We start from the raw sequence: 14,304 nt of genomic DNA, 5'->3' as shown, positions 1-14,304 counted from the left end.
ATTCAAAATATCCATATTTGCTTAAGTACAAATGGCAAGTGTCTAATCTCTGAGGGTAACAGGTTTTGAGGGAAAATATACCCTGATATAGTTCATTTAGCCAATCAAGATGGTAACTTCACCCTATCTTTACATTGATTGTAAGTTAAATGTTTACCTTTATTCTTCAGATAGAGTGCAAAGCCCTGGACCAGGTCTCTTAGGTCATAATTATTTACATTCTGATCCTTCTTCAGGATTCCTTAACAGAAGAGTGCTTACATGTGTCCATATGTGCATGTGTATTAATTTTAATAATTTTTAGAGTCCATGAATATTAACATTTAAAGAAATAAAACATTTCCAAGGAAGGCTTCACTGAACCTCCAAGTTGAAAGGGGTATCCAGTGTTCATAACATCCTGCAGTCTCCTTTACATCATTCCAAAGAACGCACACAGTTATTTAACCCTCCATCCCCTGGTACTCCAGGCGGAAAGTTCTGTGAAGACAAGGCTCCCTCTGCCAATGAGGTGTTATACAAGCAGAATACTCGGTGCTCATGATAACTCAGAGCCATAAATGATTCAATGAATAAATGAGGATAAGTAAAGGACAAAGAAAAGCCTGATAATGTAAAAAACATCAACTAAATGTTTGTATCTTCTTATTTGCAATGTATATGTAAGTCCATATAGGTATGTTCTAAATAGATGTAGTAAAATTAATGAGAATTAGTATGAAAGAGTTCAGTTGATTTTAGGTAATCAGAAGGATAGCTTGCTATATCTAAATGTAGAGCAATAGAAATATATAATAAAAACTGGATAACAGAAAATAACCAATCTGGCTATAAATCCTAGCTATTTGTCACATTGTTTGATTTTTTCCATCATCTGTGATGATAAAATGGAAATAAAACATTATATCTACGCTATAATTAGGTTAAAAGAGTTAATATAGACTAAAATGAGCTAATAAAGAAAATCCTTAGACATTAACACAAAGAAATCCAAATGAATGTCAACCAGGTCATACACTTATCCATCATTTTAGAATACAATCTAAATATGGGTGACTCAGAATCATTGTATGTTAATGACCAAAATGAAACCAACAAGTGTGTTTCTGAGCAAAGCAGATGATGCAGGAAAAATTCAGTATCAGAATCTCTTTGCTGAGAAAGATGGCGAAAGATGTATGATTTTAATGGTAATCAAAAAGAACTCTATTCTTAGCAATATGTCTATAGAATATGAATATTCTACAGTTTTCATGAGAAGCATATGAGGTTAAGACTGCTGTCCTATTTACAAGCTAGGAAACTTATCTAAAGAGCTTAAATTCCCTACAACACAAACAAAGGACAGAAATCAAGACACAACTCCATTTTGTCTCACTCTATCATTTTTTAAATATATTCATTTATTTGAGAGGCAGAAAGAGCAAGAGAATGGGAGTGACCAAGACAATACCCCCAGGCACCACTGACTGCTCAGAATGCCTGGCATCAACCAGGCAGTCCAGCCAGGTTTCCCCCTTTTGTGGCAGAAACCCATCAACTTGAGCCACACCCACTCCTTCCCAGAATCTACTTTAGAAGGAAGCTATAATCTGAAGCCAGAGCCAGATTCTGAACCCAAGGCCTCTAATACGGGACACCTCGCAGCATCTTAAACGCTAGGCCAAGCAGTCACCTCCACACCGCTTCATATAACTAAGATAAACTCACTCACTCACTCACTGACTCACTCAAAATTGTAATTGCTAATTACTCTGTCCCAAGAATTATGTTTGGAATTATGCGTAACTTATGACCTCATTACCAGGGACAGCTTGGCGTGCACATTATGTTACTAGTATTACAAATGAGAGCCAGCTTGAGTCTCAGCTACTCCACTTCCAACTCAGCTCTCTGCAAACTCTCCTTCAGAAAGCCAGGGAAGAGGGTTGTAATATTTAGCCCTGGCACCCATTCAAGAGACCCAGATGAAACTCCTGTCTCCTAACTTTGGCCCAGGCCCAGCTGTGCAACCAATCAAAGATCCCACCCTCTCTGTGTCTCCCTCTATATTTGTAACTCTGCCTTTCAAATAAAGAAATCTTAAAAAAAAAAAAGTTTTCATTAGCTTTCCTCGGAAGTGCACAGAGAAATTCAGAATGTATATTAAAAATATGAGGCCCAGCCGAGTAGCCTAATGCATAAAGTCCTCGCATTGCACCATATAAGTGCCAATTCTAGTCTCGGCGGCCCTACTTCCTATTCAGCTCCCTGCTTGTGGCCTGGAAAAGCAACGGAGGATGGCCCAAGACCTTGTGACCCTGCACCCGTGTGGGAGACCTGGAAAAAGCTTCTGATTCCTGGTTTCAGATCGGGTCAGCTCTGACCATTGTGGTCACTCGAGGAGTGAATCATCAGATGGAAGATCTTCCTCTGTGTCTCTCCTCCTCTCTGTATATCTGACTTTCCAATAAAAATAAATAAATTTTTTAAAAAGCACAAAATTGCCCCCAAACAGATGTCAATTACTGAAATTGTATCCTGTAATAGGCACTTTACTTTCTAGCTCAATTCTAACTACCCTACAAAACTAGGTTCTATAGGATCCCCGTTTTATACTTCAAAAATAAAACTCTGAACCTTACGATTAAATAAATCATTTAAATTCTTGGTTGAGTAGGGTACTTGTGTAGCTGGTTAGCTGCCAACTGCAATGCCAGCCTATGGATGCCAGCTGCAAATCCCCACTGTTCCGCTTCCGATCCAGCCATCTAAATGTGCCTGTAAAAGCATCAGGGCACAGCCCAAGTGCCTGGATCGCTACACCCACCCCCATGCCCAGAGGCCTGAAGGAAGCTCCTAGTTGGCTTCAGCCAGCAGCAACCCCACCAACTGTGGGCATTGGAGGAATGAAGCAGTAGATGGAAGATCTCTACCTCTCAGTCACTCCACCTCTCTCTCTCTTTATATCTTTCTTTCAAGTAAATGAATTTTTAAAAAAATATTTGCTTGACTGACTCCAATATTTCACATTTTTATTGGACATTTTATTGACCATACATTTGTACATATTTATGGAGTACAGTACCATAGTTGGATATCATGTGTAATGGTTATTTTAGTTGATTAGCAACTCTGCTCTTCAAATATCAGCTATATTTATGCGATCAGAAACTCCAGGCTCTTCTTTCATAGTTATTTTTGATAAAAATCATGGACCATTACACTCTATGTTACACTACACAACAGGAACACCATAAGCAACCCGTGCTACCTAACTGCCTGTTGGTGCTGTTTAATACAACCTCTTTCTGTCTTCTGCACCACAGGCTATTTTGGTGCAAGTGAGCAATGGCCTACCCTTTTATTCTATGTAGCTCATTTTAGTTTTCATGAATCTGTGAGATTTCTTTCCTTGTCTGGCCCATTTTCGTTTGTATGGTACGCTCTAATTCTATCCACATTGAAATAAATGATAGAATTTCATTTTTCTTTATGGCTGAATGGCATTTCACGTGTACGTGTACCATATACTTTTTTAATCCACTCATCTCGCGATGAATTATTTTTTTTGGTTAATTTCATTTGTTCGCTAATATGAACAGTGCTGTAATAAACACGCAAGCACGGCTAGATGCTTGAAATAATAATTTCACTACCTCCGGATACAATCCCAGAAATGGGATAGTTGAATCATATGGCAGTTCTGTTTATCCTTTTTAGAGTTTAGAATTGTAAGGGAAAACAGAGAAAAGATGACTACTCCATCTTGGGCGTCATACACAATTATGAATGTCTTCACAGGCACTGAACATATTAATTGTGTCCTAGCAAAGAAATGAATTACAATGGATATGGATAGACTAGACAGAAAGCCTATACAAAACCATGAAAGCAAAGAGACACCGCAGAATACTCAGACAAGAAAAGGAACTCCACGTGAGTGAAAAGCAGAGGTAGCCAATGTGAGGAACAGGGTCTGTACCTTACATGGCAAACTAGTATCAAACAGAGACGTGCACGATATGACATAAAAAAGCGTCTAGACTTTGTTTTTGCTGAAAAGTAGGGATCAGGGTAGGATTTTAAGACTACGAGGGAAGATGTATACATTTATAAGAGCTGCAGTTACCAGCAGTATGAATTTTAAAACAGTGATATTACATAAAGATTACATCATTTGGCTGAGTTATTCTGCTTGAGGTACTTTATCTTTTTCTAGAACATTGCCCAGGAATAAGGAGACTTGGGCTTTAGGTCTATATCAGGCTTTGTATTGTTACATAGGAACAGTATCTCATAAATAAGTAGCCATTTAATTTATTTGGAAAACAAGTGGTATTTTTCATTGTAATTTTCAGAAAAAAAAACCTGAATATAAAATATTATATCCTAATTTTTAACTATTTACTCTCCTTATTGTAAAAGGCCCTTCTTTTCCAAAAGTATTTCTTCATAATTTTTTTAACTATAAAGCTAAATGCTCTTACTCTAAGAACCACATTCCTATGAAATGTATTTGTATTTCTCAAATGAATTTGAACTTCATTGTCTTTATATAGAACACGTGTAGGGCAGATAAAGATTTGAGGTCTTATCAAAAAGCACTAGAAAAGAGTAATAAGTAAGTTCAATTTATATTCTGCAACCATGAAAGTCATAATGAACAAGTAGCACACTCAGGATTATTGAGAAAATAAATATATTCAAGAAAATATTAATTGAATGTTTACCTTAGTAACAATCCTATACGTAATAAAAGTTTCAATTGTAGTAACATGGCTTTCAGGTTCATCAACAGTAATGAAGAGATCCTTTAGCTCTGGCTCATCTTCAAACTTGATTTGATTTATCATTGATAAAGGGGATGTCGGCATCATAGGGCTGAAGGAATTCATGTCCATCAAGGAAGCATCCTAAGGAATAAGGCATTAAGCAGAATTATCAACAAAATAACTCAAAATCTCTAATTGTTAGCAAAAACAAAGTAATGAAATATATCAAGAAAAAAAAAGACTTTCAGTTAAGTAGGGGTATGCTTCAAAAAGTCTGAAGCATAGTAAAATGAGAAGAACAAGTTTTCTTTACGCAAGTTTGTTTTGAAATTCAAGCATGGGACTTTTTTTGCATTTTTGCATTATTTATATTTTGGATGAACTCTCATATTATCTGTGGTTTCTCTTACAAACTCACCCAGACATGACAGGGAGGAAGCAAGAGAGGGACTGTGGAAGTTCGGACAGAAGAAATGGAGTAGGGTGAGAGAGAGGGAGGGAGGAATGATAGAACAGATGAGAAAAGAGAAAGAAAAAGAAACAGATGAAGGTAGGAGACAAAAAGAATGGTAGAAGGATAGAAAGAGAAAAAGGAAGAAATGAAGGACAGAGGGAAGGAAGGAAGGAAGAAAAGGTATAAGATCCCAAGAATTGCTGTGACTTACTTGAACATGTTAGCATTTGGGGCCACTTGGAAGTGAAGAGCAGGTCCTCAGGAGCGTGTGACAACTTAAGAAAAGGGCTAACAGGAACAAGCTAGCCCTTGTTTCCTCCTTCCACCTTCTATGACCATGTTAGAAAACAGACAGGAAGCCTCACCTGGTATTAAACTTACCAGGATGTTATCTCAGACTTCTTACCCTTCGGAACTACGATAAATAACTATTTTTTAACAGATTACACAGTCTTAAGTATTTTAATAGCCACATTAATGGACCAAGACAAGAATAAAAAGAAAAACTATAGAAATCTCTGGAAATTGGAAATCTGATTCTTATACAGAAACGTAGAGAAAACTTAAACATGACCTGTGAGAGAATGGCAAAGTAGGAAGAAGATAGCATCTTTATGATGCAGAATCCAAGAAATGTCCAGGAATTGGAAGCACCAAGAACATACAATATTAGAGATGATGATAGTATTCAAAAAGATTGAAAAGCTAACAAAATCAAACAAGACTTACACATTCTTTCATCTACCTCGGACAACAAGGAATACTTTCCATCCCAATTTACAGAACACTACCAGTTTACTTTCCGGAGTCAATCAAGAGTACCAGGTATGATTGGATAAAAACTCTGAAAATACAGATACCAAGTGAGATTCGTGCACAATGAATGAAAATATCCAATCATCTCTTCCACTTGGTCACAGGACTGTTGGCAAAAAGATGAGCACCTCTTCTGTCAGTATGTTAGGGCTGATATAATGAAACATTATAAATAACATTTCTAAAGGACTGGAAGACCAAGCTCAAGATACTGGTAGACTCAGTAACCAGATGGGGAGTTGCTTTCCTGTTCACAGATGCTGTCTTTGCACTGTAACCTTCCATGACAGAAGTGATGAGAGTCTCTTCAGGGTTTCTTAGGAGGATGTCTCGCGCATGAGTGTGCCACTCAGAATGTAATCACCTCTTAATGCCTCCACCTCTCATCAATGACAATGGCCTTGGCAGTTAGCATCTCAATGTACAATTTAGGGGATGATTGAAATATTCCTACCATACTACCTATAGAGGGATTGATGATTCCTCACTTAGATAACCATTCTCAGAGAAAACTGACAGTGGTTTTCTCATGGACCAGCATGCCTCTACAAAACTCAACTCATTGGTTAGACATTCATGGTGGGTATGAGATGAACTAAAAAACAAATACAAAAATTTCTTGTGACTGAATGAGAGAAGAGGCATAGAGGCACGCCTGCAAAGAACAGACTTGCACCTTAAGAATCTGGCCCAGATCTGATAACTTGCTAGGTATATTCCAACCTCACTTGGGGGCAGCTTAAGGATATCTTCCCTGCTGGGGTGTGGGTGGAGATAGGGCCTATTTAACCTAATAACAGTGTTGTGTTCAATGAAAACACAACAATATACCAGGTCAGAGGTGGAGAGAGAAACAAGGAGCCTGAATATACAAAAAACCCAGTCTGAAAGCAGACTGAGATCTGTTACTCACGAATATATCAACTTGGTATTTCAGGAGTGTTTCTTTCATTAAATTTGTCTAATATGTTCAGTGCTGCTGCTTTGCTACTCATGTGAAGACAACGACCTCTGATCCGGTTGCCTGGGGTACCAGCCCTACAGAGAAATCCCCACACAAGACATGGAGTATTCACTCAGTTTTTCATTACCTAGTGTGGAAACTACCAAATATCCAACAATGAGAATGGCCTCTGATGCGAAAGAAAGTCACAAACAAATTGAACAAGGGCATTAGAGGAAATAGTGGCAACACTAGGTTGGAATGCTTAAGAAATACACTATCAGACAGATAAGGAAGCTATTAAATCCACAAATGAAAAGAACATTCAAACAACAACAGCAGTGTCAATAACAACAACAAAAAGACTCATAAAACTTGAAATAGGTTAGCAAGGTAAAAATTCAACAGAAAGACAGAATTCAAAGTCTGAAAGACAGAACTCTTGAAGTCTCCTACTACGTTGAATGAAAAGAACAGAGTATGGAAAATGAACGAGAAAAGACTTTTTTTTTTAAAGTCAAAGATCCAGGTAGACTGTTTCTGAATAAAACAAAACCCAGAAAAGCAGAAGGAAAATGTTTTTGAACTAAATTAATGTCAGGTATTGCCAGAATAAATAAATGAACATTGGTCAAAGGGCAATGCCACAAGATGTATGCACAATCATTATATTTCACAAAGCAGAGATTATTAAATTCTCAAAAGGTTTTAGGGGTGCATGAGCGGGTAAAACAAAATAAGAAGTCCAGAAATTTGGATGGCATCAGATTTCTCAATACTAATGTTGGAAATTAAAACATAATAAAACACTGCCTATAAAACTTCGAGAGTATTTCACCTCAAACTTTATACAACCAGGTGAACTGACATTTAAATAGAAAAGAAAGCAGTTTCACCCATGCAAGATTTAAGAAATGAAATTCTTATGCATATATTCTTTAAAAGCTTCTTCACTCTCTAAAATACAAAGGATGAACAGTCTCTAAAACCAAGATTTAACACAAGAAAAAAAAAAGTGAATTCCCAGGATGATGGTAAGAACTCTGCAGACATGTTACAAGTCTTAAGAACAACTGTACACCCTGGACCAAGAAACAGAGTCCCGGGAGCAGAATGATCAGCAGCACATACCAAGAAAGAGAGATAAGAGGGTGGATGCTTTAAAAACAGAGAAAGCAAAAGTGAAGTGAACAAAAGAGGGAAGGAAAGGAAAGAGAAGGAGAGAGGTGGGTGAAAAAGAAGGAAAGACCAAAAATGGAAAGAAAGGGGTGGACCAAAGGACAGAAGAAAAGAAACAAAGGAAGCATGAAAGAAAAGACAGTGAGACTAGGATAGCTCATTATGAGCGAAAGCACTTACATAAGATGGCCAGAAACACTAATTGCTCTAAAGAAAGCCAACAAGGGAGACTGCAAAACAGAGAAGGGAAGGGAAAAAAGAAAGAATGACTGCATATGAATATTCACAATAACAGGAGCTGTATAGCAATTTTTAAAAAGTAGAGTTTATGTATGGCTTGACTGTGAATGAAAACCAATTTTTCTTAAACCTGGATTTACCTCAAAATGAAAATGCTATTATGTGAAAACAATAAGAGAGAAATGATATAAGTATATGTTGGAGAGGAGGACATTTTCCTTCAAAAATAACACCACAATGAAAAAGAAGATGAGATATAGTTCCAGATGGAAGAAGACCTAACAGCCTAATGCAGCACCTGATCCTGAAATGCTGCTCCTGAACAAGAACATATTTTTTCTCTCCTCTCAAAGATAATCTTGGGAAAGCCAGAAAAACTTGGGAAGCTCTGTGGACCATATTATATGGATAGGCAATCCTGGTTTGGATACACTTACTGTGATTAAAAGACTGCTTATTCTCAGAAAACACACATAGAGAGGTACTTAAAGGTTATAGGACATCAAGTCTCTAACTTGCCCTCAGTGCACACAGAGAAAAAGCAAAAGGCTATTAAATGGTAACAGATACCAAAGGTCAGTTGTTCTTAAAATTGTTTAAACTTTTCCTTAAAGTTTAGATTAAACAGTAAAATAATAAATGTCCATGGTTGTTGAAAGTGCTGTGGTGGAGCATCTTAAGCTGCAGACTCCAGTTCTGGAATACTGAATCAGCACCAGTTTGTGCTCTGAACGCTCCGCTTCTGATCCAGCTCCCTGCTAACACCCCTGGGAAAGCAGCTGGAGATGCCCCAAATGTCTGGCAGTCTATTCGCAAATGGGAGACCTGGGTGAAGTTTCTGGCTTTGGCCTGGCCCATCCTTGTACAGTGTGGCCATTTAGGAGACTATACCAACAAATGCAAATCTGTCTCTCTTCCTCTCTGTAACTCTGTATTTCAAATAAATAAATGTCTCAAACAAATCAAATCACTTAATAAGAGTTAAAGCAATAAAAAAGTAAATTAAAAAATTAAAAAAAAAAGCAGATTGGCTGCTTGATCTGGCTGCGGTGCTGCTGGGAGTGCCTGAATATTCATTCCATCAATTAAGTGAATAGAGACTCAAAACTTCCTATTTTATCCAATGATTTATAGTCCACTGATATTATATCTTATTTTGAGATTTAATATGTTCCCAATTCCACCACAGGGAAACTTAAGGGAGTTAAAGGTAATAGCTTCGTGATTTGGCTAAGCCTTCATCATTCCTTCAGAAGTTTCTCATCTGACATAACAAGGTTTTCTAGATTGGTTTTGCTCTTTCCCAAACTTTGGAATCAGATTATTCCTTAAAGGAATCCTGGTTCTGTGGGAAATGCCCTGCTACCTGGTGGGCGTGGCCTAAAACTTACTTCCCTATGGTCTCAGGTAAAACTCCCAAGCATGAACGTGGAGTGTGATCTCCAACGTGGCTAGAAGGTCAAGGGGAAAACACATGGAACATGACAGGAAAGTCAAGGGAGATAGACGTGCCTCATAGCCAATGAGAGTCTTTGGTGGGCGGGGCGTGGGGGCTTCTGCCTGAAAATGCCCTCTTGCCCTCCCCTTCCTTACCCTTTAAAAGCTGTAACCTGCGCATAACAAAGCAGACACTCATTACCAGCTTGTCTCTGATGCTTCTTATGGCCAAAAAGCACTGCTGTCTCACCTTAGTGACTTGAGGGCCTGCTGGCAGGCCTAAACCCCAAGATGGTTCCTTCTAGAGGCCACTGAAAGCAGCAGTCACTAACCAAGACAGAAGTGTTAGAAAACACTTGGATGATACACACAAGCATGCTCACACTTAGAGCTACAGCTACAGATAAACACAAATGCAAATTTCAGAGTTCACAACACCTCTGATTTGTAACTCCTTTCCCCACTGGCAATCACTATCATCTTGAATATACTATTTATTTATTATTTGCACAATATCCCTATCTAAAACCAAATTCTCAGCCATGGCAGCTTTCAATTCAGCTTTGCACACAGCCCAAGGCAACCTCATCCTCAGTCTCAGCCTCGTTAGATGCTATCTCAGCCCAGTTTCACCAGCCATTGGCCACTTTCTTGGCCATGCTGCTCAACTACTGACTCACCATCAACAGTTCTGCTTCACATGCAAAAAGGCAAGGCTAAAATGGAAAGGGGAAAAACTATGTTATTATTTAAAAGTTTTAGTGAAACAAAACATACAAATTTAAAGATTTATTTTATTTTTATTGGAAAGGCAGATATACAGAGAGGAGAGACAGAGAAGAAGATCTTCCATCTGATGATTCAATCCCCAAGTGAGCACAACGGGCCGATACTATGCCGATCTGAAGCCAGGAGCCTCTTCCGGGTCTCCCACGCGGGTGCAGGGTCCCAAAGCTTGGGCCGTGCTCAACTGCTTTCCCAGGCCACAGGCAGGGAGCTGGAAGGGAAGCGGGGCTGCCGGGATTAGAACCGGCGCCCATATGGGATCCTGGGCGTGCAAGGCGAAGACCTTAACCACTTGCGCCATCGCGCTGGGCCCCAAAACGTACAAATTTAAGATCAAGCTGAAACTGTCAATGAGATAGGAGTTATTTCTGCACTAACAGTAACGACTTTTTTGCCCCACTCTGTATTTTTCAGATAGCTTTTTCTCCGAAAGTAATGACACAGCTTTGGTAATTGCCATGCAAAAGAAAAGATAGCTGATACACTAAGAGATTAAATCTTCAACAAACTTTTCCTGTTTTAATAATCAGTATGGACAATTTTGAGTGAACAAATCATAAATTAGCTCAAAATTTGTTTCTAATAGAAATTCAGCTGTTGCTTCAACAGATAACCCTACATTATTAATTGAGTTTTTTGAGGTTAAATTTAGGAGTTTTTCATAATGTTCTCCCACTCCCTGCCAGTGTGTATGCATTAAAAAAGAAAATAATGTTTTGAGAAAATACACCTTTGAGAGAATTATGAAAGAAACAGAAATGCAATCATAATATGGAGTTGTTCTTCCCTCAAACAAAGTCAATGAAAACACTTTCAAACACAATGAAAACATCAGTACATCCATAGCACCAGTGTACAGGTTCCTCCCACAAAAAGTCTGGCAATAACAGAGGACATGATATTGTAAAGCACACTGCTTGCAGAAAAGTATGAAGGTGTGGGCTACTGTGAATGCCAGAACATTTATGAAAGGAAGACCCTTAGCTATGATTTGGCCCAAGAGCCGGAGACAAACTTCAGTTGTACTAATCAGACACACAAAAAAAGCTAGAACAAAAGATCAATGAAATAAATCAGCTTGTGTTACTATGACAGGAAACAACAGCAATACATTTTATACTAGTGACAAAATAAGTGGCTAAAAGTAATGGTTTAGAAGAACATACAAGATTCGGAACAAAATTTTGCAGATTGTTTGGAAAAATATCAGGCTATAAAGTGTCTACGCAACCATTTTGCAATGTGCATTTTCATGTGTGATACCAGCAGGGATGAGTTCAAAGGAGAATCAAGCAAATGCAGGAATAAATTATGCTAACAAAAGAAATGTTAGAATGTTAACAGAAGTTTATCAAGATTCCTGTTGGATTTCATATGTTTACTAGGTAGCTTTCAATACTGAATATTATGCATTTAAGGACAATAAGACCATAGTAAAAGACCATTTTTACCAATCTTAGATTACATTGGATGTTTCTTTGCTTAACTCATCGAAGCTGTATAACTAGGAATTCACAAGAGAAAAAGTGTCTGAAATCCAATAAAACTGAGATTGTCCCAATAAACTACAGAATACTAATACAATGGAAAACAAAATTTATCTTTCAAATAAATGCATGATCCATGTATAATTTTTTTCTTTCAAAATCTATCTCATATAAAAAGTAGTGTGTTAAGCTGATGAATTTTAATTTGACAGTCAAATCTACTTTAAATTTCACCCACCTTGCACATAACCATGTGCTTTGGCATTCATTATACTTATCCTCCTACCTCACCACAACTCACTTCTTGTACCTACTACATAATTTAGCATTCTATTTCTTCTACTTAAAATGCATACTTTTGTGGAATGGGAAAGATCTGCATGCATTTACAAAGGCTCACAATTCCAATGAGTGTAGTGTGGTGTCATAAAATATCTAGCAAAGGAAGAAAATTGCAGGCTGAAATTTAGCAACATCCAAGATTTCAGAAGAAGGATTTAAATTACTATGAATCACTCAAAAACATTCTTAAAACCTGAATAAAACTGACTATCCAAAGTGTTTTATATTCACTTCAAAGAAGGAAAGAAAATACATTGACAATGCTTAAAAGATTTATACTTGGACATGAATAAATGAAGAAAATCAGTGTCTAAGAACACCCAAAGAGGCAATTAACCAAAAAGAACTCCATTTAACCTTTTGTATTTGATGCTTTTCAGGAGAAGTGGATCATTAAGATGCACTCTTTTTAAAGAAAACATCTCACCTAAACAATAATACAATAATCTCTCTCTCTCCATCTCTATGTCTCCTACCCCACCCCAAGTTTCCATTCCCGGTTCCCTCCCTCTCGATAGCATTTGTGTGTCATTTGTGTAAGTGTCCCGTATCTTATGGTGTTTTCATCAATGCAAATGTATCCTTCCATTTTTTACCCAAAAGATTAGATCAGAAAGGAAATTAACTGTTTTCAAAAAGCTCTAATTGTTTAATAAAAGTGAGTATGCTTCCTATAGCCAGGGTAGTGCATAGCTTCAGGCTAAGCCAAATGTGTGTGCTGGAGAAGAAGGCCCACTCTGTTGCATGAATTATTGTCTGGTATCCTTACTTCAAAATCGCACATCCACTGCAAAGGAAAATACTTAAGTAACTTTGCTGAAACAAATGTATTAGAATTATGTTAGCATGTTACTGGACTACTGAGGAAAGCAACCTGCCGACACCTGAAATCAGACATCTAACTTCCAGAACTCAGAGAATGAGCTCTGTGTTGGAGGACACGGAATTGGAGTCTTATACTACAGCAGCTCTAGCAACTAATGCAGTTTGTCTGCAACCACAGGGCATACACAGTCAAGGGCAGGTGGAAGAAATCTTGCTTGGTTTTATTCATCCCATTTTCTACAAGTTATTACCACCAGAAATTCCTGGTAGAGGTTTTTGCCTCTTTTCTTTAAGGCTATTAGATGATTGGAAAGCTCTACCGCTCAAACAATTAAATGCACAGTGAAATATTAAAGTAATGATGGCTTCTCTGTATTTAAATATTCTGGAGACAACATGAAAAGAAACAAGTTAAAAGGGAAATTATGGCCTCGCTAAGAAGTGTCCTTTGTTAGTGCCACTCACTAAAATGCGACTCAGAAACTTCTCATAAATATCACATGAATTTTTCTGATAATACTAAATTGCATCTACCATCTGTGCACAAACAGCTATTTTCTTTTTACAAGTTGAGAGGGGGGGAAAAAAAAACCAATGTGAGAAGTGTGATAAATCAGAACATTGGCATGAAAAGGCCATGCAAATAAAATTGCTGATACACAAGAAACACTCACACCGAGAGACATCTGGTAAAAAAGCAACTTAGAGTAGAAAAAGTTAGAGAAACCATGTTGTTAAGAGGGACACTCATCCTGATAGACCTAAATTTAGACTTACCAGCTGTGTTTTGGTTTACAAATCCTTCCAATCTGCCTGCTTATAATAATAATAAAAAATGAGAAAAGCTCCCTGTGGAGCACTGTTTAAAATGCGGCTGAAGGAAAAGCCAAACTCTGTTATGGACTATTAAGGTACATAACACTATTCTAAACGTATTTAACTACCATGATGTAATACACATAACCAGCATGTGTATATCCCACCCTTTTTTAAAGTTTATTTTTTATTGGAAAGGCAAATTTTACAAGAAGAAGGAGAGAG

The 14,304-nt window shown here is 37.6% G+C and overlaps 1 protein-coding gene across 2 annotated transcripts in view; it reads right to left on the bottom strand.

Moving 5' to 3' along the window:
* The window catches only part of SNX7 (sorting nexin 7), a 91,992-nt gene that overhangs the window by 63,321 nt on the left and 14,367 nt on the right, over positions 1-14,304 (bottom strand). For both annotated transcript variants that reach the window (XM_040998701.1, XM_040998702.1), the window contains exon 2: positions 4,713-4,895. In XM_040998701.1, the coding sequence (XP_040854635.1) occupies positions 4,713-4,895 (183 nt within the window). The remainder of the gene's footprint in view (positions 1-4,712; positions 4,896-14,304) is intronic.

The sequence above is a fragment of the Ochotona curzoniae genome, unplaced genomic scaffold (genome assembly GCF_017591425.1).
Source record: "Ochotona curzoniae isolate NIBS_2020 unplaced genomic scaffold, NIBS_Ocur_1.0 scaffold_1037, whole genome shotgun sequence".
NCBI classification, from domain to species: Eukaryota; Metazoa; Chordata; class Mammalia; order Lagomorpha; family Ochotonidae; genus Ochotona; species Ochotona curzoniae.
The sequence above is the reverse complement of the archived record's forward strand: the minus strand, read 5'-3'. Positions and strand labels throughout refer to the sequence as shown.